At 33.9% G+C, this 27,492-nt stretch overlaps 1 protein-coding gene across 2 annotated transcripts; it reads left to right on the top strand.

The window, feature by feature from the left end:
* The first annotated feature begins 4,318 nt into the window (after positions 1–4,318).
* Positions 4,319–24,693, top strand: LOC129264853 (synaptotagmin-14-like). Of its 2 annotated transcripts, none has more exons than XM_064102103.1 (5): positions 4,319–4,530; positions 11,476–11,654; positions 16,802–16,966; positions 18,208–18,357; positions 23,967–24,693. In XM_064102103.1, the coding sequence occupies exons 2-5, from the start codon at positions 11,636–11,638 to the stop codon at positions 24,140–24,142; spliced, it is 510 nt and encodes a 169-aa protein (XP_063958173.1). In that variant the 5' UTR covers positions 4,319–4,530; positions 11,476–11,635; the 3' UTR covers positions 24,143–24,693. The 2 variants fall into 2 exon arrangements, with proteins under 2 accessions (XP_063958173.1, XP_063958174.1); XM_064102104.1 differs by lacking the exon at positions 4,319–4,530 and adding an exon at positions 11,246–11,352.
* Positions 24,694–27,492: the final 2,799 nt, after the last annotated feature.

Below are 27,492 nucleotides of genomic sequence, written 5' to 3'. Positions count from 1 at the left end.
TCTACAAGCTCCGCTTTTTAGCAGCCTCCTCCATTTCCAACCTGAGATGTAATAATCTTGAATATAATTTTTGTACAGGGATACTTGAAATATGTTTTTATTGTATGTAAAAATGTACAAAACAACTGTAATTAATTGTTGAAAATGGAAATAAACGAAATGAAATGAAACTAAACATCTATCATGCAATCTTCCTTTACCATGTTTACTTCTATAGTCGCGCGTTTCAAGGGCTCGTATATATGCCTTATGTTGGTTACAGGTTAGATGGATTCAGAAGTTAATGAATTGAATTGAATTTATTACCAAATATCACTGTCGGGTACAATTACAAGGAATAGTACATCACATATAAACAAAACATTTGGTAATTGGAGCTAACATAATAGCAAGATGCTAATCGAGTTTAGCCCCAAATAATGTCATTATCATAGTTTAAACAATAAATTTAACTAAATCTCAATATTGTACATCAAACTCAGTACTAATTCTACTTATTACTGTTGCGGAAAATTTCGATCATTTTCAGTGAACATATTTACACTATTTACAAGAAAAAATATCTTAATTATTCACAAAATCTTTATATAGAATAATTTGTTTTCAGGCTTGAATCTTGAATCTTGAATCTTGGCAGTATTTTACCATACCAAATTAATTATAATCTTCCAGTAGCATTAATTTTAACGATTTGCTAAATATCTTACGACTGGGGGTGTTTCTAATATTACTTGGCAGATGATTCCATAAAGTAGGACCAGAAAATGAAATTGATTGTTTTCCCAAATTGGTATTATTTTTTGTCAAGATTAACATTTCGCTTTTCTCTATTTCTTGTATTGTAAGGATGGTCTCTAAATGAAAAATAATCAATAAAACTATGCGGCAACCGATTATTAATTAAATCGTGCCTAAATACTCCTATCAAATATTGGTATTGTTTGAAAATATCGAGAATATTTAGATCATAAAATAAAGGAGCAGAGTGATAAGTATGATGGTTGAACGTCATTATTCTAGCTATTCGTTTTTGAAGTAATAATATAGGGTTCAGGGTTGTTTTGCACCCATACTTCCAGGCCATACGTTATATGTGGTAAAATAAATGAGTTGTATGACATAACTATTATAAGATTCTCTTTGTTACATAATTCCTCAATCTATAAAGTATTCCAATTTTTTTGCTTAGCACATTGCAGACAATGTCAACCTGTTTCTTCCATGTAAGGTTTTTGTCGATACATATACCAAGAAATAATGTTGATTCAACACACTCTAATAAAGTTCCTTTCAGTGACAGTTGTCCTGATATCAAAATATTTTTTCGTCTATTATTAAACAACATATATTTAGTTTTCGTAACATTGATTGTCAATTTGTTGGCATTGCACCATGCTATTATATTGTTTAAATTGAGACTAATTTCTGATAAATCAATATGTTGTTCATCACAATTGAAAGTATGATATAAATTTGAGTCATCCGCAAAAAGACGGAAATTGAAATAATTTGATGAGTTTGCCAGATCGTTTATATACAACAAGAACGCAGTTGGACCCCAAACTGATCATTGTGGAATACCGCATGAATTCGACCTGTATTCGGAATTTACACCATCATAATAAACAAATTGCTTTCTGTTTCGTAAATAATCATTAAACCCTTATACTGCCTTACCACGAATGCCATAGTGTTCTAGTTTCTTAATGAGAATAGAATGATTAATCGTATCAAAAGTTTTAGCAAAATCAATGAATATTCCTACTGTCACCTTTCCTTCATCAGTATATCTTGTAATTTGATTAATCAGATTTATCAGTGAAAGTTTCGTACTGTATCCATTTCTAAAACCATATTGGTGTTTATACAATATTTCATTCTTTTCTATGAATTTCATCAATCGTGCATTCACTAGTTTTTCAAATATTTTGCTAATCGCGGGTAAAATCGATAATGGTCTATAATTTCCAGGTAATTCTTTATCTCCTTTTTGAAAACTGGTATAACTCTTGCAACTTTTAATTTATCTGGAAAATGCCTGTGGTAAATAATAGATTGAATATATGCGAAAGAGGTTTGCAAATACAATTCATAGCATATATCAACAGTAGACACGAATCTTTTTCTTTAGATGAAGTTTAAAAGATCAATCTTTAATGGAGATAAACTTGATATCCACCATGTCATCATAGCCACTTGCTTTAGATTGATCAAGAGTGTCTAACATTTCTTTAACTTCTGAACTTGTTATTGGCAGGAAGAAAAATGTTTGACTAGTGTATGGACCCATGAACTCTCGGTAATTAACAGTAATGGCTCCTCAATTTTCTCAGCTAGATTTTTCCCAATAGAGAAATAATTGTTGAGAGTGAATTTGCTATATCAACAGATGAAGTAATTTCGGAAGGTTCATTTTCTTGGTTAACAACTAATTTGTTAATTTTTTAATTCAGATTCGAGCCACTATTTTTATTCAAAAGTTCATTGATATGACTCCAAGTTTTCTTTGAATCTTTTTTGTATGCTTCAAACTTATGTTCATAATGTATTTGCTTTGCTTTCCTTAAGACGGTTGTTAACTGATTTCTGTATTTTTTATATATATTTATTCAAACAATCTTTATTATAATTTGATTTTATAACTTGAGAAAAAAGTTTGTGCTTTATCGATATTGAACGCTTAATACATCGTGTTATCCAGGGATTATTTTTCTTTTTCTGTTTAACACATTTTGTCTCAATAGGAGCATGTTTATTACAAACAAATAAGAACTGTCTTTGGAAAATATTATAAGCTTCATTAGGATCCATACATTCTAAAACGCTTTTTCCAAAAATCAGTAGTAACATGTAGATCATTACAAAATGAATCTATTGAAAAATTCTGAAAGTTTCTCAGTTTTACACTATTTTTTCTTTGTTTAACACACTTGGAGTTCTTAAAAACGGAGTAAACTGGGAGATGGTCAGAAATATCTTCTTCAATACACCCTGCTTGAATAGGATAGGCATATATATTAGTATAAAAATGGTCAATGACTCTATAGATCCATGTATTGTATTCTGATGAAATTTGACATTTCAATTTATAAGGACAGATCGTCCATGACTTCTCACATACTATACCTCTATGGGGGAGGGGATTACCCCTTGTTCATCAGTGGTTCGCAGGTTTCGCACCCACTCATACTCCACCTATTCGCCTATCAATTGATGCGGAGTTTCACACCCCTACCAAAGACCCTGCATGGAGTCTGGATGCGGTCATGGTAATATGGGCCCCGTCTTACAAAGAGTTACGATCAATCCATAGAGATACATACTAATAATTTATCTCTATGGATTGATCCCATCAATCGTAACTGTATGGAAATCCATCAGTGTCATAATTTATTCTACAGGAAATTTGCAAAATGTCCTTTGTAACCAAAGGAGAATACGCCCAATTGTCAAGAAATCAATGAATTTATGTATACACATTCATATCTAGATTTTTTTTTGAACAAGCATGCATTTTATATGTTGACTTTGCTGGCTTTCCATAGTTGCGATTGATCGGATTAATCGCAACTCTTTGAAAGACGGGCCCCTGGTATCCATGAAATTAATTTAGGGCCAGGGGCCTTTCGAGGAAAAATGATGATAAAAACACTCTGCACATGACCAAAATTGTGGGCGCATCGTAGTCTAGTGGTTCTGACTCTCGCCTTTCAAACAGAGGGTCGCGGGTTCGAATCTTGCCATGGCGTGTTTTCCTTCAGCAAGATAGGCCTATTGTGCTGCACTCGACCCAGGTGAAGTGATCGAATGTGTTGATTGATGTGTTGATTCAGAGTGATGGCACTGAGCGCCGATTATGATAGATTGAGCTAAATCTGGGGTAATAGCGGCAGCGCTTAGGATCCGCGGTAAAAAAAAAAATCGTTACATAAATCCAACTATTATGATTGTTGTTGTTTTTATTATTATTGTTATCATGATCATTATTGTTATTATTACCATTGTTATTATTATTATTATTATTATTATCATTATTATCTTTATTATTGTTATTACTATTATTACGATTAGTACTATTATAATAATTATTATATCATTATTATTATTGTTATTTTTATTATTATTATTATTATTATTTTTATTATCATTTTCATCATCATCATCTTCCTCGCCTTTGCCAATGTGAAGACATCTCTTGTTTTGTGGAAACTTTGAAATAAACTAGCCTATAATAAGATAATCAATCAGACTAATAAAATTCGTTCATCGGTCCATCCATTATGTGCAGCTTGATGTCCACTGGGATCCACCCCCCTGTTAATCTCTTTATCGATTGAGAATTTGAGTGCTCTATTTACGAAAAGTACTAGTAGGCCTACGGTAAGAGAAAGTTCTTTGGAGGCTTCTCGCGTCCCTTGTTGAGGGATCGGCAGAGCGGAGAGCGACTGGAGTCAGCCGGACGTACTGGTACTGTGTAGAAGTCAAACAGTGGAGAGATAACTACTCATACATAGCCGGGGAAGGTGGATGGTGAGTCACCGAAGAATTTGTTCCATTTTCTATGATTGCAGATTTATTTTCATTAATAAGGATTAATATGAGAATTTGGGCCATAATTTGAAATATGTTTACATATGCCGCGTGTTTGCGTTTCCCGGGAATCGATCTGAAGAGGAAGTTTGTTTTTCTTTACCTAGTTTGGAAAGTGAACCGCCAATGTACTACATGTATAGCCCCTTCTGATAAAGGTTTGAGCTGAGTTTGACATCGTGAAGCTCCGAGTCCCTAATGTTGTGTTGATTTAAATATCAACACCAGTTTTTAACTGTGTAGTCTGATGTTATGTTGGCCAACTAACATTGGCCAAATTAATTGTGGCCGATCTTTATTCTTTGCTTTGACATATTAAGGCAGTACACAAATTTATTTATTTATTTATAAATTCCTGACTGAGTTTGTGACCATCCCAGCATGGTCTGGATTGGAGTCGAATAAACGTAGTTCGGCAAAACAACTGATGATGATAATAGACTAGTCTACAACTGTAGACCCACTGGGCGTTGTGGCGTGCGCCTGTAATCCAAGCTATGCGGGGAAGTTACAAATTGATGCACAGGTTCGAGCCCTGGTCACGTCTTTCGGATGGTGACGTTAAAGGTCGGTCCCAGACGTAAATAATCATATCTGATTGATACACGTCTGACAAAACTCAAATACACACACACACACACACACCCACAATCTGCAGTGTGTGTATCACAGCTGATTCAAGGAGTCTGCATAGCAGCCTGCAGATCTGCAGATCTGAAATGGCTCGCTACGCTCGCCCTTTCAGGCTGGTTTGCTTCGCAAACCAGCTGTAGATCCTACTTCACGAGCCATTCAGAGTCTGCATAGCAGACTAATAATAGACTGGCTAGCTTTTGGTCTGTGCAAACATTTGTGTGTGTGTGTGTGGGGGGGGGGGAATTGGAGGGTCTGTGTGGTTGTGGTACTAATTTCTTTCTTAATTAACATTCAACCCAAAGTTCTATTGGCAGTGATAAAAAAGAAAAGAACAAAACTTTTCCATAAATGTGCAACTATTGCATTATTTTCTTGATCATACTTTGTTTAGCTATATAGTATGGTTATGTTTGTGTGTGAGGCTATATGTGTAAAATATGTGCAGATTAATTTAAGGATGGTAAGTCTGTTCAGTTCATTATTTTTAGAGGGATAGTCCTCAGGGGCTGAGCCGGCCCCCTTTTTTGGGGCAACCTTCAGAAAAAAGTGTCTTTTTTAACTTGAGAGAAACGCTTAAAAAGAAAGAAAAGTATGAAGGTGGTATTATACCCATGTTTAATTTACGGCCTCGTAACGGCTGGCCCGACCTCATAGGCCTACTCGCAGTGGCACTACATTCTGTTGGTTCACATGTGCACAAATCATGCTACATGTACCACACCTAGCTGCGCGTCCATCAAAGACATTCTCCTGCACATGGGGTTCCTGCACGCCATCAGCCAGCGACAGAGCAGCTCTGCATAGGAGGATTACCATTTGTGCTCAAGTAGGCTTTAATCTTGACAAAGACATATTAGTAGCCTGATTTTGACATGGCGGGAAAAAGGAAGCAACAGCTCACAAAAAAAAGTTTTGTTGATGATATGATGATGATGTTGATGATGATGATGATGAAATATAAAATAATCCATATATTATTGTTTGAAATAGAAATCTGTAAAAGAAAATTCACTTTGCCCAATTGATCATGGTTCTGGCAGCCAATGAGCAGTGCCAGATCGACGTTGAAATCATGATGAAACAAGAAATCATTATATTTTCATACATGTGTGTATGATTTACTCCTTGTAACAAAATAAGTTTCACAATGATTATCTTACTCATTGAATTCATCAGTAGTCAATCTAGTTTTTCTTCATTCTTGTAGGAAAAATTTAAATAAATATAATTTTGTATAAATAATAGAATGCAAGATAATGAATGGCGATATGACCTCATCAGCTTGTTCATATTGCAAATTCATGAAGATATGCGTCTATGGAAGGCTTTAAAATGTCATAACTTTGTAATACCTTGTTCCATTTTGATGAAATTTTCATTTAAAAAAAATATTTTTACTTAATCTGTTCAAAATATATTATTTTCAGCCTGGAGTACTCCATTAAGCAAGTTTTCCTTAATGTCTGCTCATTTCTTTATGTAAGGATAGACACAAATCTTTTTCTTTAGATGAAGTTTAAAAGATCAATCTTTAATGGAGATAAACTTGATATCCACCATAGGTGGTTTCAAACCGCCTCGATCACAAGAATCCCCGTTAAATTACGAGAACTTTTTTAGGCTGAAAAATACCCATTAATTATTCCTGCATTCACACCGCCCTGAAACATATCCTTCTGGATAAGTTCCTGAAGTTACGAGCATGCGCAGTATGGTCTGATAAGCAGCAAGGCGCGAAATTCAAAATCACTAGCCCAGCAGCAACCCATGCACGGCGCCGCACCCAACGACACGCTGGGCTAAAAGTTCCCGTAATTTGCTTTCAGACCGCCAAAATACCCACGACCTTGGAAAAATCCCCGCGAAAGTTCTCGTAATTTCGCCAAGTACCTACTATTTATCGGGTATTTTCTTTCGGGGATATTACGCGTAGTTTGCTTTCAGACCGCCAAAATACCTGGTATTTTCTGATCGGGGTAAATTTCCCGATCAGAGAATACCTGGAACTGGCGAACTTCGAGGCGGTCTGAAACCACCTCATGTCATCCATTTTTTAAGGGGGGGGGGGGAGGGAAGAGGGGAGATCCAGGTAAAAATGAGACACATTGAAAGTTTGGACGAATTATCAATCAGTTATTTAAAAAATTTCAATTTCGTGACATTCTAAAGATATAATTTTCATAATTCATGATGATTATTTCTTTATTATAAAAGCATACTCTATGATATAATGTGTGATTGTAATGAATGATGAGATAAAATCATTTTCAATTTTCTTAGGAAGTGGCACTTAATCAAATGTATAAACTTGAAATATCAGGCTGCTTCTCCCCTATGACATCCCAAAATTGAATCTTAATCAAATTTCAATTTTGTGATATCTAATGCAAGCAAATTCCACGATCATTTGAATTCTATAAATTTTCATTTTTCAATAGTTCAGTATAATCACTAAATATATTTTCTTAACATAAGCTTGTGTGAATTAATCTCTTTGTTGTCTTGAATGAATGTACAGTATGTAGGTTTAATTGTAAGTTTTCTGAGGAAATGGCACTTACATTTAGTCATTTAACATGAAAAGGGGTGCTGCTTGTACATGAACATGAACAAATTTAAGTTTAAATGGAATTGTAGTTATTCCTTGATTTATTTTGGCCAAACCTAATATTAATTTGTTTTTCTCAATTTCTGCTTTTATGAAAATTGACTTTAGGACAGACTTCCCCTTTATCACATAGACCAAGTGACAGGAATACTAGTACATTATGATCTATGGGCTACTTCAATGACAGGTTTTGTCATTTAATTGCATTCAAATGATCCTAAAATATGGCAAGGCTGTTGTTTTGACATTGCTTTCTTTTAAGTTCAGTTATACTTCGGTCACATTTGCTGTACGGCAGCCATACGGCGAGTTGGAAACAGCCATTTTATTCATTTTTGTCTCACCTGCATAGCAGAGTGAGACTATAGGAGCTGCTTTTCCGACGGCGGCGTCAACATCAAATCTTAACAGAAGGTTAAGTTTTTGAAATGACAGCATAACTTAGAAAGTATATGGACCTAGTACATGAAACTTGGACATAAGGTTAATTAAGTATTATTGAATGTCCTCTTTTAGTTTCAAGTCACATGACCAAGGTCAAAGGTCATTTTAAGGTCAATAAACTTAGACCATGTTGGGGGAATCAACATCAAAATCTTAACCTAAGGTTAAGTTTTTGAAATTTCGTCATTAACTTCGAAAGTATATGGACCTTGTTCATGAAACTTTGCAATAAGGGTAATCAAGTATTACTGAACATCCTGTTTGAGTTTCAAGTCACATGACCAAGGTCAAATGTCATTTAAGGTCAATGAATTTTGGCCATATTGGGGGTATTTGTTGAATTAACATAACTCTGTAAGTGTATTGGTCTATTTCATTAAACTTGGACATAAGAGTAATCAAGTATCACTGAGCATCCTGTGTGAGTTTCAGGTCACATGATCAAGGTCAAAGGTCAATGAACTTTGGCCATGTTGGGGGAATTGTTGAATATCCATCATAACTCTGAAAGTGTATGGATCTAGTTCATAAAACTTGGACATAAGAGTAATCAAGTATCACTGAACATCTCATGCTAGTTTCAGGTCACATGACCAAAGTCAAAGGTCAATTAAGGTCAATGAACTTTGGCCATTTTGGAGGTAATTATTAGATTGCTGTCATAACTTTCAAAGTTTATAGATATAGTTTATGAAATGTGGATACATAGGGGTAATCAAGTATCACTGACAAGTCTTAGGTTGCATGATCAAGGTCCAATGTCATTTATCGTCAATGAACATAGTATTGTATCATTATATGAATTGTGTTTTTTGTGAATAATTATGTTATACATGTAGTAGTTTTCAAAGTCAGCACTGCTGCTATATTGAATCGTGTGATGCAGGTCTGGTGAGACTGCCAATGGCGCTCCACTTGTTATTCAAACCACCTATATGTAGCTGGTACTAAAATGTTAAAACAGCTGTTCTTGCCTCGCCATACGCCGTAGAGCACATATGACCAAGGTATTATTCACAATTTCATTTATTCAGTTGCAGACTTGTAGCTTTGGTATTTAGTTCAGCTTTGTTTACATTCTTGATGCTTATGTCCATTGACTTTCAACCTGCTTCTCAAGTCATTCCTTTCCGAATCCTATTCTGATGTGAGAGTGTAATGAATGAACACAAAGGAAAGGAATGACTAGAGAGTAGAGAAGCAGGTTGAAAGTCAATGGAAATCTGACAAATGGACATAAGCATCAAGAATGTAAACAAAGCTGAACTATTTGCCAAAGCTGCAAGTCTGCAACTGAATAATGAATATAAATAACTGAACTTAAAGGAAAACCAATATCTTGTTGCTTTTTTCCAGCATGTTTTTAAAGGTCAAGTCCACCCCAGAAAAATGTTGATTTGAATCAATAGAGAAAAATCAAACAAGAATAATGGTGATATTTTCATCAAAATCTGATGTAAAATAAGAAAGTTATGACATTTTAAAGTTTCACTTTTTTTTCCACAAAACAGTTATATGCATAACTCGGCAACACGCAAATGAGAGAGTTGGTGATGTCCTCCACTCACTATTTCTTTTGTTTTTTATTGTTTGAATCATACAATATTTCAATTTTTACAGATTTGACAATCAGGACCAGTTTTATTGAACCATAAAATGTTAGAACAATTGTTATTCCCCATGTTGATGGAGGAAAAAAACTTATTTCACCTTCCAATGAGGAGAAAATTAAGATATTTCATATAATAGAATACAAAAGAAAAAGTGAGTGAGTGACGTCATCAGTACCCTCATTTGCATACCGACCAGGATGTGCATATAACTGTTTTGTGAAATTTAGCAAAACCTTAAAATGTCATAACTTTACTATTTTACATCCGATTTTGATGAAATTTCCAATGTTATGCTTCTTGGATTTTTCTCTATAAAAATGAAAATTGCAATTAATGCAAGAAGGGGGGGGGGGGGGGATGGAAAAACTTGGAACAAGTATCATGTAGAATACAGTAATTCATAAGTTTAATTTCTGAAATATGTTTACATTCTCCCCGACCCCCTCTAAAAAAATTAATAAATAAAAAATAATTTAAAAAAATGATAATGGTATGGTTGAATGATTGTTTACTCCAAAAGCAATCAAGGATGACAATGTTTGCCCAAATCAAATCAGTTCATTTAGGCCTATTTATTGTTTTATTTCAAATGTTGCAATATAAAATAAAAAAAGGTACGAATCAGATAAATGCGATATCGTGCAACACAAATCTTGATGCACTTAATATTCAGGAAGAAAACCAAGTTTGAAGTACTATTATGTTATTAAGAGCCCAGAGTGTATGCACATTAATAGTGTATTTATAACAAATCACAAGTGGGATTATATTTTGCTTGTGTGGGTTCTCTTACTATGATAATCGGCCAGCAAGAAATTCATCTGCTACCAGCAAAAATATGAAATATCAGATTCTGTATTAAAGGGGAAGTATACCTTGATGTGACATTGATAGAAAATTTATTCAAATAAAATTAAAAAATAGTAAAGTTAATTTCATCCTCATAAATCCACATTGCCTCATTTCAGTAGCTTTATGTCTTGTTTTTAGTGGCCTACATTTTTCCTTTTCTTTAGATGGAAGTCTTTTGTCATCAAACAGAATTGTGGAGTAGTACATGTGATGTGGAGTAAAACCATACAATGTTTGTTATATTTTCATCAACACAGATAACTTTTACATAGTATCCATTTACTCTTTAAAACTCGTGTTTTCCACTTGCAATAGCCTGTAGTCATTTATATAGTTGCAGTTGTGAAATGGGTTATTGCCTTTACAATGTGCAATGTTTATGAAACCACAGCCAGTGGGGCTCCTTCAGCAAATAACCTGAATTATAATTTGGTTGAGGGATTGTCAAGGGTGAATTCCCTGTGGAATTTTATTCAGACACCAAATGTCATGATTCAGTAATCACATAAGAGTGAGGATCTGCATATCTAATGCATGTCATTATTATGCATGGTTAGTGAAGAAAACTCAATGGAGTCTACCTGAGACTATGCCACTATGGCACTGTTGGTATGCATGATTTCCCCTACTTGTAAAACTAGAAAATTTGACGTATTTCGTATGGTAACACAGTATTTGAGGTAAAGGATTGGATTGGATGTCTGAGTTTACTTTTCTGTTTTTGAATCACAGGAACTGTATTCTTCTGAGGTTGTACCTAGATCGATTTAATGAGGAACATTTCTACCAAGTGAAGCTGGGTACAGAGGCTCGCAAGGAAACGGACAAGGAATACTGAAATAGATCTAATTTTCAATTCTGTGAGCCTGATAAAGCAGAAAACTAATTAAAGATGGCGGAATTAGCTGGTCGTGAGTATTCATAACTTAACCCCTGTAAAAAAATCTAGATGTATACTTTTTTTTGTAAATGTTAAAATGTCAGAGGATCAAGTTGAATGTTTGGTTTGACAACAAATGTTCAAAAACTTTCCATGACTATAAAAAATGAAACAAAAGTTATGAAACATTGGATACAAATGTAGAGTCTTTAGAACCATATGAATTCATGACTAATGGGCTGATACAACAAATTAAAATTCATTATCATAATGAAAGAAATGAAAAGTCATTTGACCAAAACTGTCCATGAAAGAACTGCAAACTGGTCTATTTGTTTTGGTTGCAATAGACATGTGAATATCATCACATTCTTGAGTGATCTTGAATGCATTCCTCCTTTCCAACAGAAGCAAATAGCCATTGTGTAGATCATTATGTTCAGGTAGAAGCAATTTTTTTCTTGGTGAATTTAAGTATTTTCTTGTCTATTTCAAAGGATCATTTTATTTTGAATGATTCATTTTTAATTAATCAATTATTGAGCCTTATATTTTACAATTACAAGTTTTGATGCAACAATCCAGATTTCGAGCAAAGGCTAAAATTTACTTTTATTCATAAAACAAATGCAAGTTTCATGCCGGAATGTGCAAAATTTGTATTTAGTTGTATGATGCGTTCAGCCCAATAGCTTTATGCCAGTACATGTACTTACTATTGTAGATGTACATGTAGGAGCATTTATAATTTATGCCAAATGAGCAGTAACAAATGTAGCTCCTGAAATGCAAAGAATACCCCCCAAATATATAAATAATTAAATAAATCAACAAACAAATACATAAATAAATGAAAAATGAAAAATTATGATAAATAAAAAGAGAAAAAAGATAAAAATAAAATAAGAATAAAAAAGATTAAAGAATGATAAATTTCAAAATGGCAAAATCAAATTATCATATATAGGAATAGGCCTATATTCTAAGATTGAGAAAACGTAATAGAGCAAGAATCATAGTCTTATGGAGACATTATATTTATTTTAAAGAAAAGATCTTTGGAGAGGTAACAATTTAAAGCTATGGTTCCTTGTCAAATTAATACCATTTATTGGTTAAATAAAGACTAGCTTTGTGATTATCTGTGTACTTGTTCACACATTCATATTAACAATTTCTGTATGACACCTGTATACAATATATTCAATGCCATCCATATTTATAAGCACAATAATTTGATGGCCTTGGTCTCAGTTTATGCGCTACACCATGCACATGTACTGAATCTGGCATTGAAAAACTACTGCTATTTACAAGTGCCACCAAAAGGAGCTATTCTGTTGCTTTCTTAATTTGAATTGATTGGTCAAAATGGCTGAAAAGGATCCAGTTGAATTTAGGATATTCTCTAGTAAGTAATGTATCATGAAAGGGCTGCAGGTCTGATGTTTGAGTTCGCTTTCATTTTTCTTTTTCACCATAAATTGTCCATGATTCATGTGCATATACAATATCCATGTTCAATCATTTTTTTGTGTGCAAGAATTTGTGTCGAGACATCTGTATTGAACTATATTTTTTTGTCAAATTGTTTGTCCTGTCATGCCATGCTCAAAGATGGTGCAAAGAGTAAGTCTCCTGTTTGACATTATATTTTCAAATAAAGCACTCCACTTTTTTGTTTGCTGTGAGTGTGTACACAATCACTGTGTACATGTAGTTTATATCAGGTTCTGTATTTTTTTTAAGAGTATGTGAATTTTAGTTTTAAAATTATCTAGAGTAGATGCATAGGTCAGGATAACCTACCCTATAACAAGTTTCATATGTTTAACAAGTAGTTGACAAACAGTTAGATTCAAGATTTTATAATGGAAAGAGGGCTCAGATAGTTGATTAATTATGTTTCATACAGGTCTACCTTTTTTGCGAAGCCCCAAACAGTGACAAAATTTGCTGTTTATTTGACATTTCTACCAGTGTTTTTGTACAAGTATACTAGCTGATCTTAGTATTACTAACAGACCACACCAAGTGGAGTTACCTCGGTTTTAATATGTTCACAATATTTTTCCATCATCCAGTAGTTGAATCAGAAGTTTTTAAAATTTCAAATCAACTTGTAACCAGGAATGAATTAACCCCCAAATTAACAAGAAATTGTACTTTGAAATGACACACATAGGTGTTGTAGTGTTGATTTAACACCAAGAGAAATTTAATGCCAGGTGGTGATTCATAATTAACACCAGGATTTTGCATATTGTGTATAGGCTATATGTTGTGGAGTGTTTCAATTTGACTGTCATCCTAATTCTCTCTCATTCCAGTGTTTCCACAGCTCCAAAATAAATTTCCCGAAACTGAATCCCAAATTTCCTGAAATTTGTAAATATTTCCTGGAATTTTCAATTTTGATTTTAAACAAAAAATAGGGCAATAATACAGCGAGCGTAAATTTGGTCGAGGTGGCCAAAATCAGGGGATTTTGCATTTTTTTGTTCGTGCCCTCTTTAAAAATAAGAACAAAATTACGAAATGCGAGCACGGAGCGCAAGCGGAAAATTTTGAGCTACGTATGGAGGTAAAAAATTATGTAAATATAACATGAATATTAATAGTTCCTACGTTTAATTGTAATTTTCAGATTTCCCGAAATTTCCTGGAATTTTTTCATTTCCCGAACTTTTCCTGGAAAAAGTCAAAATTTCCTGAATTTCGGGAAGAGTGGAAACACTGTCTCATTCCCTAATAAAATTCACTTCAACTTCTATAATAATGTTTTCACCTGGCCCTTGATGATTTGATTTATTGGTGTATTTGAAAATGTTCGATGTACCACATGAAAGTTACACAAGCTAGATATTAGTTTTCTTCTCCCACAAATGGTCATGTGTCATGAGGTCACCCACCAAGAAGGATGGTGCTTTTACATATTTTTGCTAATTTGTAGAGTTATTCTTAATTATTTTCGAAATGCAGCAAAGAAGCTATGCCACCAAAGTTTGGTATAATTTTAAAGCTGAATCATTAGCTAATAATGTAGAAAGTTTCCTAGCTCTAGGATACATAGAACATGAGTTACACATAGATCTTAAAAGACAGAGCACCAGGGGTCGTACCGGAAGCGGTGTCACCTGTACAAAGTCAATGGGGATTCTCAAAGTTTTATGCATTTTTGGATAAAACTAAAAAAAAATTGTGAAAACTGGACTTCCAACTACAAATTTGGTATCAAATTAAAGCTAGAACATTCTTCTTTACTGTTAATTGATTGAAAAACAATTTTGGCAGTGTAATTGTCTTTTAAAAATGAAAAACAAGATTAAAAAACATTGAAAAAGAAATGGAAAAATTGTCACAATTCTGCACGTTTCACAACAATTCTTCCCTATACATATTTTCTTCACAGTTACTCTTATTTTCAATGTAGCTTTGGTGTAAAAAAATTATTTCTAATATTCTGTAGGATGAAAGTGCTATTTTGTTTTGTTGTAGATCTTAAAGGTCAAATATGGCACAGGCCTGAGACATTCAGACCAACAATATGTGAAGAATCTTGGAAGCATTATTTGGTCTAATGCTATCATAGTTTCTTTTGAATACCTTTAATCTTGAGTATCATAGTTGCTTTCAAATTGGTTTATACCTTTAATCAGATTTACAAAGCAGATATACTCACCATGTAATGGTAATACAGCAATAATAACACACAATAATTAACATCCCCCCCAAAAAAAAAAGTGGCATTAATTCTGGCTGATTTTGAAGAATTTCTTAACTATAAACCCAATAAAATCATACATTGTTAGAAAGGTCTGACTCTGTACAATACTGTATAGTAATGTGATAATTTTGGCCATAGGGGGACTATACAAACTATTATCACCACTAATATGAGATTAAAAAGTATTAATATTGTTCTATTCAACACAATATAACTCTTAAGTCTTACACCTAATGCTATTTCTGAGTTGGGTTCATCAAGCAATTTCCTTTAAGAAAATATATACTTTTACTATCATAGGGTGTTTACTTTATAGTGTAAGGAGCCTTTAAAGTGCCATCGACTTGACGACTTGGGGAGATACTTTATCGTGCCATGTCAACATAACCTTATTATGTCGACATGGCGAGATACGTTATCTCGCAAAGTCGACTTATAAAAAGTTATATGTTGACATGGCGAGATACGTTATCTCGCCAAGTCGACTTATAAAAGGTTATATGTCGACATGGCGAGATACGTTATCTTGCCAAGTTGACTTATAAAAAGTTATATGTCAACATGGCGAGATATTTTATCTTGCCAAGTCGACTTATAAAAAGTTGTATGTTAACTTGGCGAGATATTTGGACTCTCGCCAGGCCTTGGACACTTCATATCTTGCCATGTCGACGTATAATGTTTTATAAGTCGACTTGGCAAGATAAAATATCTCGCTATGTTGACATATAATGTTTTATAAGTCAACTTGGCAAGATACCGTATCTCGCCATGTCGACATATAACTTTTTATAAGTCGAATTGGCGAGATAACGTATCTCGCCATGTCGACATATAACTTTTTATAAGTCGACTTGGCGAGATAATGTATCTCGCCATGTCGACATAATAAGGTTATATCTGGACATGGCAAGATAAAGTATCTCGCCAAGTCGTCAAGTCAATGGCACTTTGAAGGCTCCGTGATAGTGAGATAAGGACTTTTGAACGCAAAAGTAGGCGACCTCATTACACATGACCAAATTCAGTACTAAGAAGAAACAAATTTTAAATTCAACTGTTTATTTGAATTTTAATGTAAGTCACTTCCAGTTCCATACCCCCCCTTCCCCTCTTCTTCCATTCTTTCCTCTTTCAGGAATATTTCTTTCCACTCCCCATCCCCCTTCAACCTAAAACCTATCTTTCCTTTACTCATATCTTTCCTGTCATGTCTTTTTGCCTGTCCCACATCTCCACCATACTCTGCTTCTAGAATAAGGGTCCTGTAAAATTAAGTTTAATAAATTATCGTGCAGTTGATATTTATTATCAATTGCTCTTCATTATCAATGCAATCATTGTTTAGCAGGGCCCACTGGCCCAGTCATTAACAAAACAACAAAATTTGAAATTTCATTTGATTGAGTGATGATAATTCTACTTTTTTTTATTGTTTTTCTATTTTCTAGTTCCCCTGGCAGCTCTGATCTTCTTACTTGTCATCTTCATCTTTCTAACGTTCCTCATTCTACTCTTCATGTACCTCAATCGTATTGCTTGCTTTGCCAACTGTGGAGGATGCCCATGTATGGAAGAGAAGAAGAAGAAAAAAAGGGAGAAACAAGCCATTCTCGGTAATCAAGCTAGCCATTTTCCTTTTCTGAATGCTTATTGTACTCTAGCTGTACTACTGTCGCAATGTTTCTTAAGTAAATATGACAGTGTTAAATATGGTGATAAAATGGTTATAAATATAGAAATGTTAGTCATGTCATTGTTTCTTATTGTTTTCCTTTTGGGCACTATCATATTATCTTTAGTAATTGCTTTATAGAAATGAAAAACAGAAAAATCTCCCCTTTTTATACCATTACCAGATAGGGCTCTTGGCCTCCTTGGTGAGCTATCTGATACAGACCTATATAGAGGCTGTTCTCACTACGTTCCTAAAACTAGTTTACTGGAAACTAGTTTAGTGGAAACTAGTTTAACGCGTAGTGAGAACGGTCAAAGCGGTCTTGGAAGCGATCTTCCAAACCAGTTTGGAAAACCACCTCGCGATGTAGTTTTCAAGATCGCTTTGCCTCGTTAAACTGGTTTTAGCGTAAGTGAGGACACAACCATTCTTCGGGAAGCGATCTTCGCACATTTTGAGCGCGCTACTCCACACGACAGGTGTAGAATGCCTATGCTGCGGTTTCCAATTTCGCGCGAAACATGTCACCCCACTGAGAGCGTTTCCATAGCAACAATAGCGCTTTACGTGAAGTGATTTTGAAAACCACTTTCGTGTGATCAAGTGGGAACGCTAGCAAAGCGATCTTACAAAGTGGTTTCCTGAATCGGTTTCCAGTAAATTAGTTTTAGAAAGCGTAATGAGAACGGCCTCCTATTTATGAACAGTGTTCCCCATTGTGTATGATATCTAAACTGTATATTTTAAATCACTGGCACAGTGTCCTGGGTCGGTCCACCAACAATGTGCGCCAAAATGGCACAACACACTAAACCTGGGGCCTTTTTAATAAAGTAGTTTATAATAACAAATTTGCAATCGATACCAGTTTAAAGCTTCTGAAACTATTCCATCTTATTGGATGATAGCAAAAATTGAAATGGTGAAATTGTAATTTATAACCAGTCTATTTATGTTCCTTTGTAGTTATGATACCATGTGCAAGATTATTAATGGAAGACTTTCTTATTTACATGATACAGTCTTCCTCTTCTCCGTCCCATTCGATTGCAAGATGTGAGAATGTCACTCTCTCTTTACCTCATGTCCCATATAATGTTTTTTTTTTCCTGCATATGTCTCATCTGTACTAACTTTCACCTTGCCATTCATTCATTCATCCATCCATCAACCTTGTAGGTGATAGCTTTGGATATGAGAATGAAGAGTCTTCATCAGACAGTGAGGATGAGACCATTCTCCGGTACCAGCAGTCCCTCTTACCTCCTAAGGGCACACAGCCAATCATCAACAAGAAAATCAAGAAAAGTCCAACCATCACTGTTGAAGGTAAGTCTGGAGGGGGCAAAAAGCAGTTCATCTGTCCTCGGTCATTCTATCTGGTCTTCCCCAGATTAGCGACCGTAGGCCTATTTTCATCAACCCAATTTATCTTGCTTTTTCTGCAACTGCTGCAAATTTATCCCTATCAGTCTATTGGGACAATCTGAAAATTATTTGTAGCAAAGATGTCAGCCATTTCTTGGGTTCCATCTTGAAATAGCAATCCTGAATCAATGCAGGACATATTTTTAGGGCAAAATGATGTTATTTGGTGAATTGTCCGGCTACTCTGCAAATGAAGATGCACTCAGGTTTTTTGCTCAGGATAATTTATCCAAGATACCATACTCATGGAGCTCATGTGTGCAAGGCCTGTAGCTGAAGATCACATTTGGAGATTTCAAATGACATATCATACCTATGCACTTTTGTCTCCACATCATGCTATAATTCTTGAAGATAAAAATGGATTTAAGGAGAAATATGATTGAAATCTCATCAGATAGAATGGAAAGTATGAAATCACTTAAAGGTACTGAAAGAGTCGATTTTAGTGCTTATTAAATTCTCTTTCAAGATGATTTGCACTCATCTTTTCTGTAAAAGCTAATTTTGTTGGATCAGATTTCCATTCTATTCATGAGCTTGATATCGGCAACACCAACACCAGCACCATCAAACTTGAAATCATGATTTCATCCATCCTGAGGGACTGGTGTTCATCTACATTAGTGCCCACATCATATCAATTACAATGTAATGAGATTGTAAATTGGCCCTTTCAGTCCTGTCCGTGCTCATACCAATAAATAGAATGATAATGAACAGCGTGCTGCTTGGCACTGTGTCTTGTGAAAATGAAGGTCGGGGTTTATCCTTCAGCAGCTTTTACAGTCAGTGTCAAATTTTATTATTAATGAAACTCTTCAGTGTATCCATGCATGTATTCACATCATAAACTCTTTAGTATATCCATGGATTTACGTCGAAAGGTTTTTAAGCAGATTTCTCTTCTTTTTGCTAGATGTGATACAAACACATGAATGAAAGCAGGTATTTTGTAATTTGTAGAGAATTTATGCAAACTCCCGACTGTAGAATATATAGTCCAGGAAAGAAAGCTGAAGTTCTATGCCATATTATTTGACATCACTGTACTAATCAATAATGGAAGAAGTGAGTACATGAAATGGACATGACAAAGAATAAGAAGCAACCAGGTAATGGTGCAGGAAGTATTGTCAATGCAGGGAAGTAAGTCATAAATACATAACTTTTAAAATGAACAACTATAAACCAGGGAAAACAAATCATTGAACCATATATGGTTTGATAAACCTGAAGAGTTTGCTTAATCTCTATTGTCAATGTTTAATTAAGGAAGAATATTTGGGGAAAAATGTTATTTAGGCCCTAGTGCAACATCCAAATTATAGATTTAATTAAAATATTAGGAATGATTTTAATGTTTTATCAATAGTAGATATTTATGTTCAATGAGTAACAATTATGATATATTAAATTTTGTTATTTTTCTTCTTATTTGTTCCTTTTTCTTTTGCTCTTGTTATATTGGAATCATTGAACGGTGGGTGTGGGTGGGTGCAACTTCTCACTGTTTTCTGTTTTCCCTTCCTTTCATGACTTGTATGTTACTGTGTTATGGTGTCTTCTGACTGGATCTCTTTGTTTTCTTGACTTTCTGAATTACATCAGGACTATGATTTCACATGTAGTACAGGGTCCAGCATGTTTTAGCTATTTATTTATGAACAAATTATAATATTATTCGCCATGATTCCAATCTTAGAGGCATTCTGAATTGGTATACCATACATTTAGTGTCATGATCTCATGAAATGGGACAGAATTCACAAAGATGGTTTGAATTGTGACCATGATTTATGCAGATTTTATGTATTAATAGATCATGATTTAGATCTTGACTTAAAAGAATACATTCTGAAATATCCAATGATGACCTTATTCCATTGTCAGAAGGTGCTAAATTTATGATTGTTCCTGTGGCGCAAGACAATGGATTATATGGAAGTTAAAAGCAATGGTGTGTTTACCTTCAGCAACAAATTTACCCACATCATGCTGCACTCAACCCAGAGCGCATGTAGGCAGCACGACTATCGCCGGGGTAATAATAGCAGCAATTTGTGTCCTCAGGCAAAAAGCGCTTTAAAAATCCAACTATTATTTTTCTTATAAAGTAGCCATGATTTCAATTCTCAAACCATAGAAATCAATCAAACACCCTTTGACAAAAGCATGCATTCATTATTTGTCCCAGAAATATGCAATCTAAACTGAAGCACACTTTATACAGTACCAGCATAAATGATTGTCACAAGTGAAACTGTTCTTTTTCCGAGCCGTTTGAAGTATTTGTATTTTTTTCTTTAAATTGATCTCTCTGTTCTCTTAGACCTAGAACTCATTTATGAGAATTATAGCATTAGTTTTTCATATTGTGGATTTCATTTTTCAGATTGTTTTAATTGGGGGAATCCAATCCATCCTGATATAAATGAGTGAATCATATCAATGAAGGTGTTGAGAAAATTCATCAAGATTGAAAACAAAATTTAATCAATGAAAATAGAAGTGGGCACTTCAAACTAAAAATTAACCTTAGTGCCCATTTCATGCTAAAGGGGGGGGGGGGGTGGGAGGCATGTGCCATTTTCAGATCATGCCACAAAAATCATGTTTATTAAACATTGGTGCACTTTTGAATTGTGGAAAAACATTACTATTTAAAAAAATATATATATACTCTGGGATTTCATTATTTGTATGTATACTCACCATGCAGCAGATTCATATTAACTGTATATCAATGTTATTTATCCAAGTGAAGGGATTTGTACAGTATACATGAGAGGCTAGCTGCATGCCAATTTCATTTTTGGAATAGTTCTGGTTTTCTATGCAAATTATATCAAAAAGGCTGTTTATGTTGGTAATATTTTGCCTAGTTATCTTTAGACATTGTGATTACCTTTGAAATGTTGAAGGCAGTGTTAGGGTAATTTCTGTCAATGCTTCTACCAGCACTACTATCATCACTTTGATTATCACCACAATTATTTACTACCATTTTCCATCAACATTATCTACATTGGTGATTATCATCATCATCATCATCATCATCATCATCATCATCATCATCATCATCATCATCATCATCATCATCATCATCATCATCATCATCATCATCATCATCATCATCATCATCATCATCATCATCATCATCATCATCATCATCATCATCATCATCATCATCATCATCATCATCATCATCATCATCATCAATCATCACCACCACCACCACCACCACCACCACCACCACCACCACCACCACCACCACCACCAACACCATCACCATCATCAGCAGCATACCATCATCATCATTATCATCATCATCATTGGCATAAAATTACACATAGAACCAAATGTTAGAGAAATCAAAAATAAGTTCTTGACTAAAATGTTAATACTGAATTATGGGATAGACTTAATCTTTGGAACTGGAAATGATTAGAAATATTAAACAGTTGAATAATTTTCTGCATTGTAATTACATGTGTAATACATAACAGATTCATTATTGCTGAATTCACTAGGTGATTTATTAAAATTTTCAATCTTATTATTTAGCCATTGGAAAGAAGATGATTATTGTTATGATAATATGACTTAAATTGTTTTACACAATGTACATGTAAAAAGTCAGACCGACAAAGTATAACTCTGCTATGTCATGACATCTTTACTTTTTCAAAGGTGGTTAGGTGCAGAAAATCCTTGTAATATTGATGAATTTCCAATTTTTCATGTTTCATCAATATGTGCAGAAATATAGTTTTAAAAATCACTCCAAAGAGGCTTTTAAATTTACATTTACTTAAATCTAGTTTTGTAATTGTTATTTAATTCTTTACTTTACTTCTTTAATGTATGTCAGTGTTCTACTCAGCATAATTATTCCCCTTTTAATTGATTCAAATTATTAGACCTGTATGGACAGTGAAAATTTTTTTATCAGTGGTTACATAGTGAGGCAATTAGTCAGGACTAGAAGAGTGTTTTCAAATTTGCTGATTTCCAATTTAAACAGCAACCATGAATATTGATATCAGTTTTACAAAGAATAACTCAAATTTTGATTACATAGTGAGACAATTAATCAGGACTATCATAAGGGTGTTTTCAAATTTGCCAATTTTCAAATTTAAACAGCAACATGAATCATAATATTTAAACGCTGTTACACAACGTGGATATAATGAGAACAAATGGTGTGTTTTAATGTTCCCCATTCCTGGTTGCAAAAGTAAACGTCTTTCAGATCACGATTGGGAGGAAAATTTATACACTGAAGAAGATATGTTTGGAAATGAGATCAGATAAGATTTTACAACCTTCAGCATCGCGAATGTGACATTGAACGGAATAAATGCAAACTTGATTGAGTTTTGAAAAGTCTTTAAATATGCTCTCGCAGTGGAAGCCTGCACAAGCAGGTGCTAGAATTGACCTTTCAAATACGCACTAAAGCTGCATTTACCAAAGTGGGAAATTTAAAGATGATCGACAAAAGATCAGCTTTATACTGAAGACACTGTACAGTGCACCACTGATGGATTTTGTGTTCTGTGTTTTGTAATTGAGTTTTCAATCATGATTCATGTTGCTGTCTAAATTGAAAATTGACATTGAACACACCCTCAGATGTATCTAGCAAATTTGCAGCGTCATGTCAAAGAATTAATCATCTTGAAATTATTTCAAGTATTTACAGTATCAATTAACTCTCATAGCTTTGTGATGGATGCTTTGATTTTATTCCCCCAAATTTTATTTCCCCCTCTTCATTTCTAAACTCAATTTTAGGATTTTTTTAATCGTTGATATTTTTCATTTGACCGCAGTCAAACTCTATATTCTCACCATCATACCATCATACCACTTTGATATACTGAAACCAAAAGTATTTTCTTGTCTAAAATTTTATTATAATATTTCAATTTCTTTTTGATAATTGATATCAAGTCATTAGCAAAAGTTAAACTCTGTGCATTGTTTCATGTTTGTATACAATTGGCATTTTCAGAGTAAGAGTATAGTCAGTTCATTCTCCCCTTTTGGCATAATGTTAGCTATTGTAAAACATTACAAATAATTTTTAGAATTTTCTTAAAAATTCTGAATGAAACTCCAGTAGATGATAAAGAATGATTATAGTTGTAAAACTATGATAATAGTTGTAAAAGTTTTTTAAAGCAAAAGCTAACTGTATATGCACGATTAAATCTTCCGTTGTATAGAATTTTGTATTTCTGAATGTTGGGTAAATTTTTTTTGTGATTATTCTCCCAATAGCATGGGAAAATTCATGTTTTACTTAAATAAAAAAATGTAAATATTACCTTGTTTGTATACTTTGAAAAGAAAAATGTTGAACATCTATCATACTTTATAATGGGAACTACAAGAGTATTAAGCCTGTCAAACCCATCGATGGCTCTTATAGGATTGAATTTCATAAAATTGAATTGATGTACTGTGCTTGATTTGAATGCATCAATATGGACATGAAGGAGAAGAATTCTTGTATGTACATGATGTTGAGGATGAAACAGGAGACACCTTCCCAAGACACGAGAGGAGTTTCTTTGAGATGGAAGGAGATATCGAAATGACAGGTGAACTGGTCTGGAACAAACTCTTGAATGATGTGATTATCCCTTCACTGTCGCCCTCCCCTCTAATATGAAGTTGAAAGTGTGAATTTGAATAATCCAAATTATTATTTTACAGATAGTCTGGCTTTTCAGGGGCCCATCCTCGTAAGAGTTACATTTGATTGATATTGAGTTTGATCCCAACTTTTATTCTCTTCAAAACACATTTAAGATCAGTGCCAATCTCAGTTTGATATATTTGAATCACTTGCAATTATCTTAATTTTTTTTTAAATGAGTGATAGAATAAAGTGGTTTGCAGAGAATCAGACTGCTTGAATGATCATTTCAGATGAAGTTTATTAATGATATTTATAGATATGGATTAATTTAATTAAAATTAGTTATGGCGGAAACCAAGATCCAGTTCAATCACCCATACTAACTTGTAAATAAAGACAGAACCAATTTGAATATCTCCACATCTGCATGAAGTCTGTAGATAAACTATAACTCTATGGTATTGAACAATTGAGTAATTTGGGTACCAGTGTGTTTTTATGTTTACTTGTACTTTGGAAATAAATAGAGTGAGTGAGAGTTGGGATGATTGTAATTTGTAATCCTCTTGATTCTGTTATTTTACAATAAATAGTCTTTCTCCCCAATTAACTTTTTCATTTAATTTGCACCTTCCTATTATGGTGATTCCTTTGTGATTCATGAGATATTTCGAATATAATTTGGTCATACAAACATACATTCCTAATTTTGTAATAGTATTGCAGACTCAGGGGTGTGTATTAATTAAATGAGTGTATGCTTATTAAGTCCTGAGTGTGCTATATTTTTCAGCTAATTTGCCCTATGACTAGAGAGAGAGAGGGAGAGAGAGAGAGGGGGGGGGGGAACATGACAAGGGAATCTATAATTTTGCCATACACTATCTGCAATTTGATGTGTTTTAACTGCACATATTTTCAGTTTAATTCTAACATTAGTTTGTATAAGTGTATGGTTAGCCTATTGGTAAGTCATCTAAAATTCTAACCAGAAATATATTTAATTTGTGTTATTGCACTAACATAATAGACATTGTATCAAGGTAAGTAGTGTTTATATCTTTTTTGTTGTTGAATATTGCCTTTTGAATGCAGACATTTTTCAGTGCTTTTAGCCTTATGGAGTATTTTCCAGGATAGAAACAAGAGTATCATATTGACTCGGTTTTTATCATGTGTTGAGGTATATTTTGCACTGAGAAATGGTGAGAACTAGTGCAGCTGGAGTGAAAGAATTGGTGTACTGTGTATATCTGTCGATAAGGCCCCTGGAACATAGTTTTACTTCCAGTCTAAACTAGTTTACTTTTCAAATGAGCCTGAATCACTGGCAGTTGATTCATACTCAGAGGACAACCCTGATATATTGTTGGGTTTAGTGGTGGTTTCCAATTTAAGGGTCAATTGCTGGAATATTCATATAAAACTCATATTGACTACCACATGTGAGATATGTGTTAGATTCATTATTAACTCCTTCCTTATTTCCAGTGAATTTCTGTGTTTCTTAAAAGAACGCATTATGAAATGGTCTCTTAGCCTGATACACAAGGGCGCACCCTCTACTTATGCCTAGATATGACTCCAATGTAGGCAAACTTATATTAGGCAAAGATAATTTTGATAATACATGCAGGATTTTATCCCTGGCTAAGGTACAATGATATATTTGCATTATCTCATTGGCTTGATATTTGATAATCTGAGAAGTGGACAATACTTTGCTGTGGTCAAGCTATTGACCAGCTGAGAAAAAAGAAAGTAAGTTTCTTTTAAAAAATATTTTAGAGGATCAACCAAATCTTAAGTTGAGCTTCAATGTAAGCTGAAATAAGATGTGTGCTAAAAACTAGGTTGTATATGATCTTATTTTGAATGACAAAAAGTGAAGGGAGTAGGGGTGCTTTAAAGAAAGTACATCAGAATGTCATCATTTTATAAATGTATCTTGACTGCATCTTCTAAATTGTTTGAAGGTAGTGTAACTTGATGGATCTAGCTTAAATACAAGTACGATGATACACCCAATGGTGGACTGTACTTTAACGAATGATGATAAATGGGTACTCCAAAGTTGAAAATAGTCGTATCTAAATAAGTAGCGTAAAATTCACCAAGCAAAATATTGAAAATTTCATCGAAATCTGATATGAAATAACAAAGTTATTGAATTTTAAAGTAAAGCCCTATTTTGTGAAAACAATTATGCACATTGTCATAAATATACACGAGGTGGGCTGATGATGTCACATCCCCACTTTCCTTTTTCTTATGTTATAACATGAAATCATATTTTCATACATGTGTGTATGGTATGTCTACCTTATAATGAAATAAGTTGCAGCAATGAATGTGTATTAATGCAGTTAGTCAGTTGTCAATCCAATTTTATTCATCCTTGGAGGACAAAATTAAATAAACATAATTCCATATAATACAAAACAAGTGGTGATATGACAGCAGTTTGCTAATTGAATATTCATGAAGCCATGAATAGAACTGTTATACAAAAAAAATGCAAATCTTTCAAATGTCATAACTTTTGTTATTCTTTGTCAGATTTTGATCAAATTTTTAGTGTTGTGTTTGTCTGATTTTTCTCTCTCTGTTCAGATCATATTATTTTTCAGCGTAGAGTATCCCTTTGAGACAGATACTGGCTAGCATTGCAGACAGTCTTGGCATGAGAACAGAATGGTAGATGTATAAACTCGCCTAATTGGCTCATGTATGTACTCGGATTCGAAGTTAACCCATTTTGCATGATGTCTTGTCAGCAGATTTCAGTGTGTATTACTACTTTCATCCAGACTCTACCATTTTGCCTAATCTTTGACTGACCTGTTCCCCTCATTATTTGTTTTGAAAAACCAAAATTTTTAATGCTCACCATATTGCAGATGGCCCACTTGGTACTTAAGTGCAGAACTTACCAAAAACTGTTATTTCTTGCAAGGCACATTTTCTCCATTCTTTTTATCTCTGGTGCAAAAATATGATCAACATGTGATAGAAAGCCAACCATAGAAAGTATGCTTTATATGTTATCACTCACAAGAAAGATATATATGATCATGAATTTTGATTGACGGTTCTTGTGAATAATGAAGTGTCGTATCTTGTCCATGAACCATCACCTTCGAATGAGAACAATTCATTTGAAATTGAAGAAACTCATTCAGTTTTGTTGCCTCGAGTGCTGTGTTGAAATTGGAAGTGAGATATTGATTTGTGGGCTATTGTTTTCTTGCTATGTTCTGGGAAGTACGGCCCATAGGATGGCCTTGGGGTTGAGCGTAGTAGTGCCGTGTACTGTGTGGTGGGGATGACGTGTGATGTATTGCAATGTCATAGCATCTATGCATGTTAAGAATGATAAT

Source organism: Lytechinus pictus, chromosome 7, assembly GCF_037042905.1.
Source record: "Lytechinus pictus isolate F3 Inbred chromosome 7, Lp3.0, whole genome shotgun sequence".
Classification (NCBI taxonomy): Eukaryota; Metazoa; Echinodermata; class Echinoidea; order Temnopleuroida; family Toxopneustidae; genus Lytechinus; species Lytechinus pictus.
This window is presented reverse-complemented; position numbering and strand designations above follow the sequence as displayed.

Coding starts and splice junctions, on each gene's coding strand:
- LOC129264853 (XM_064102103.1), top strand. Junction 16,967..18,207: donor GGAGAAACAAGCCATTCTCG/GTAATCAAGCTA, acceptor TCAACCTTGTAG/GTGATAGCTTTGGATATGAG. Junction 18,358..23,966: donor TCCAACCATCACTGTTGAAG/GTAAGTCTGGAG, acceptor ATGGACATGAAG/GAGAAGAATTCTTGTATGTA.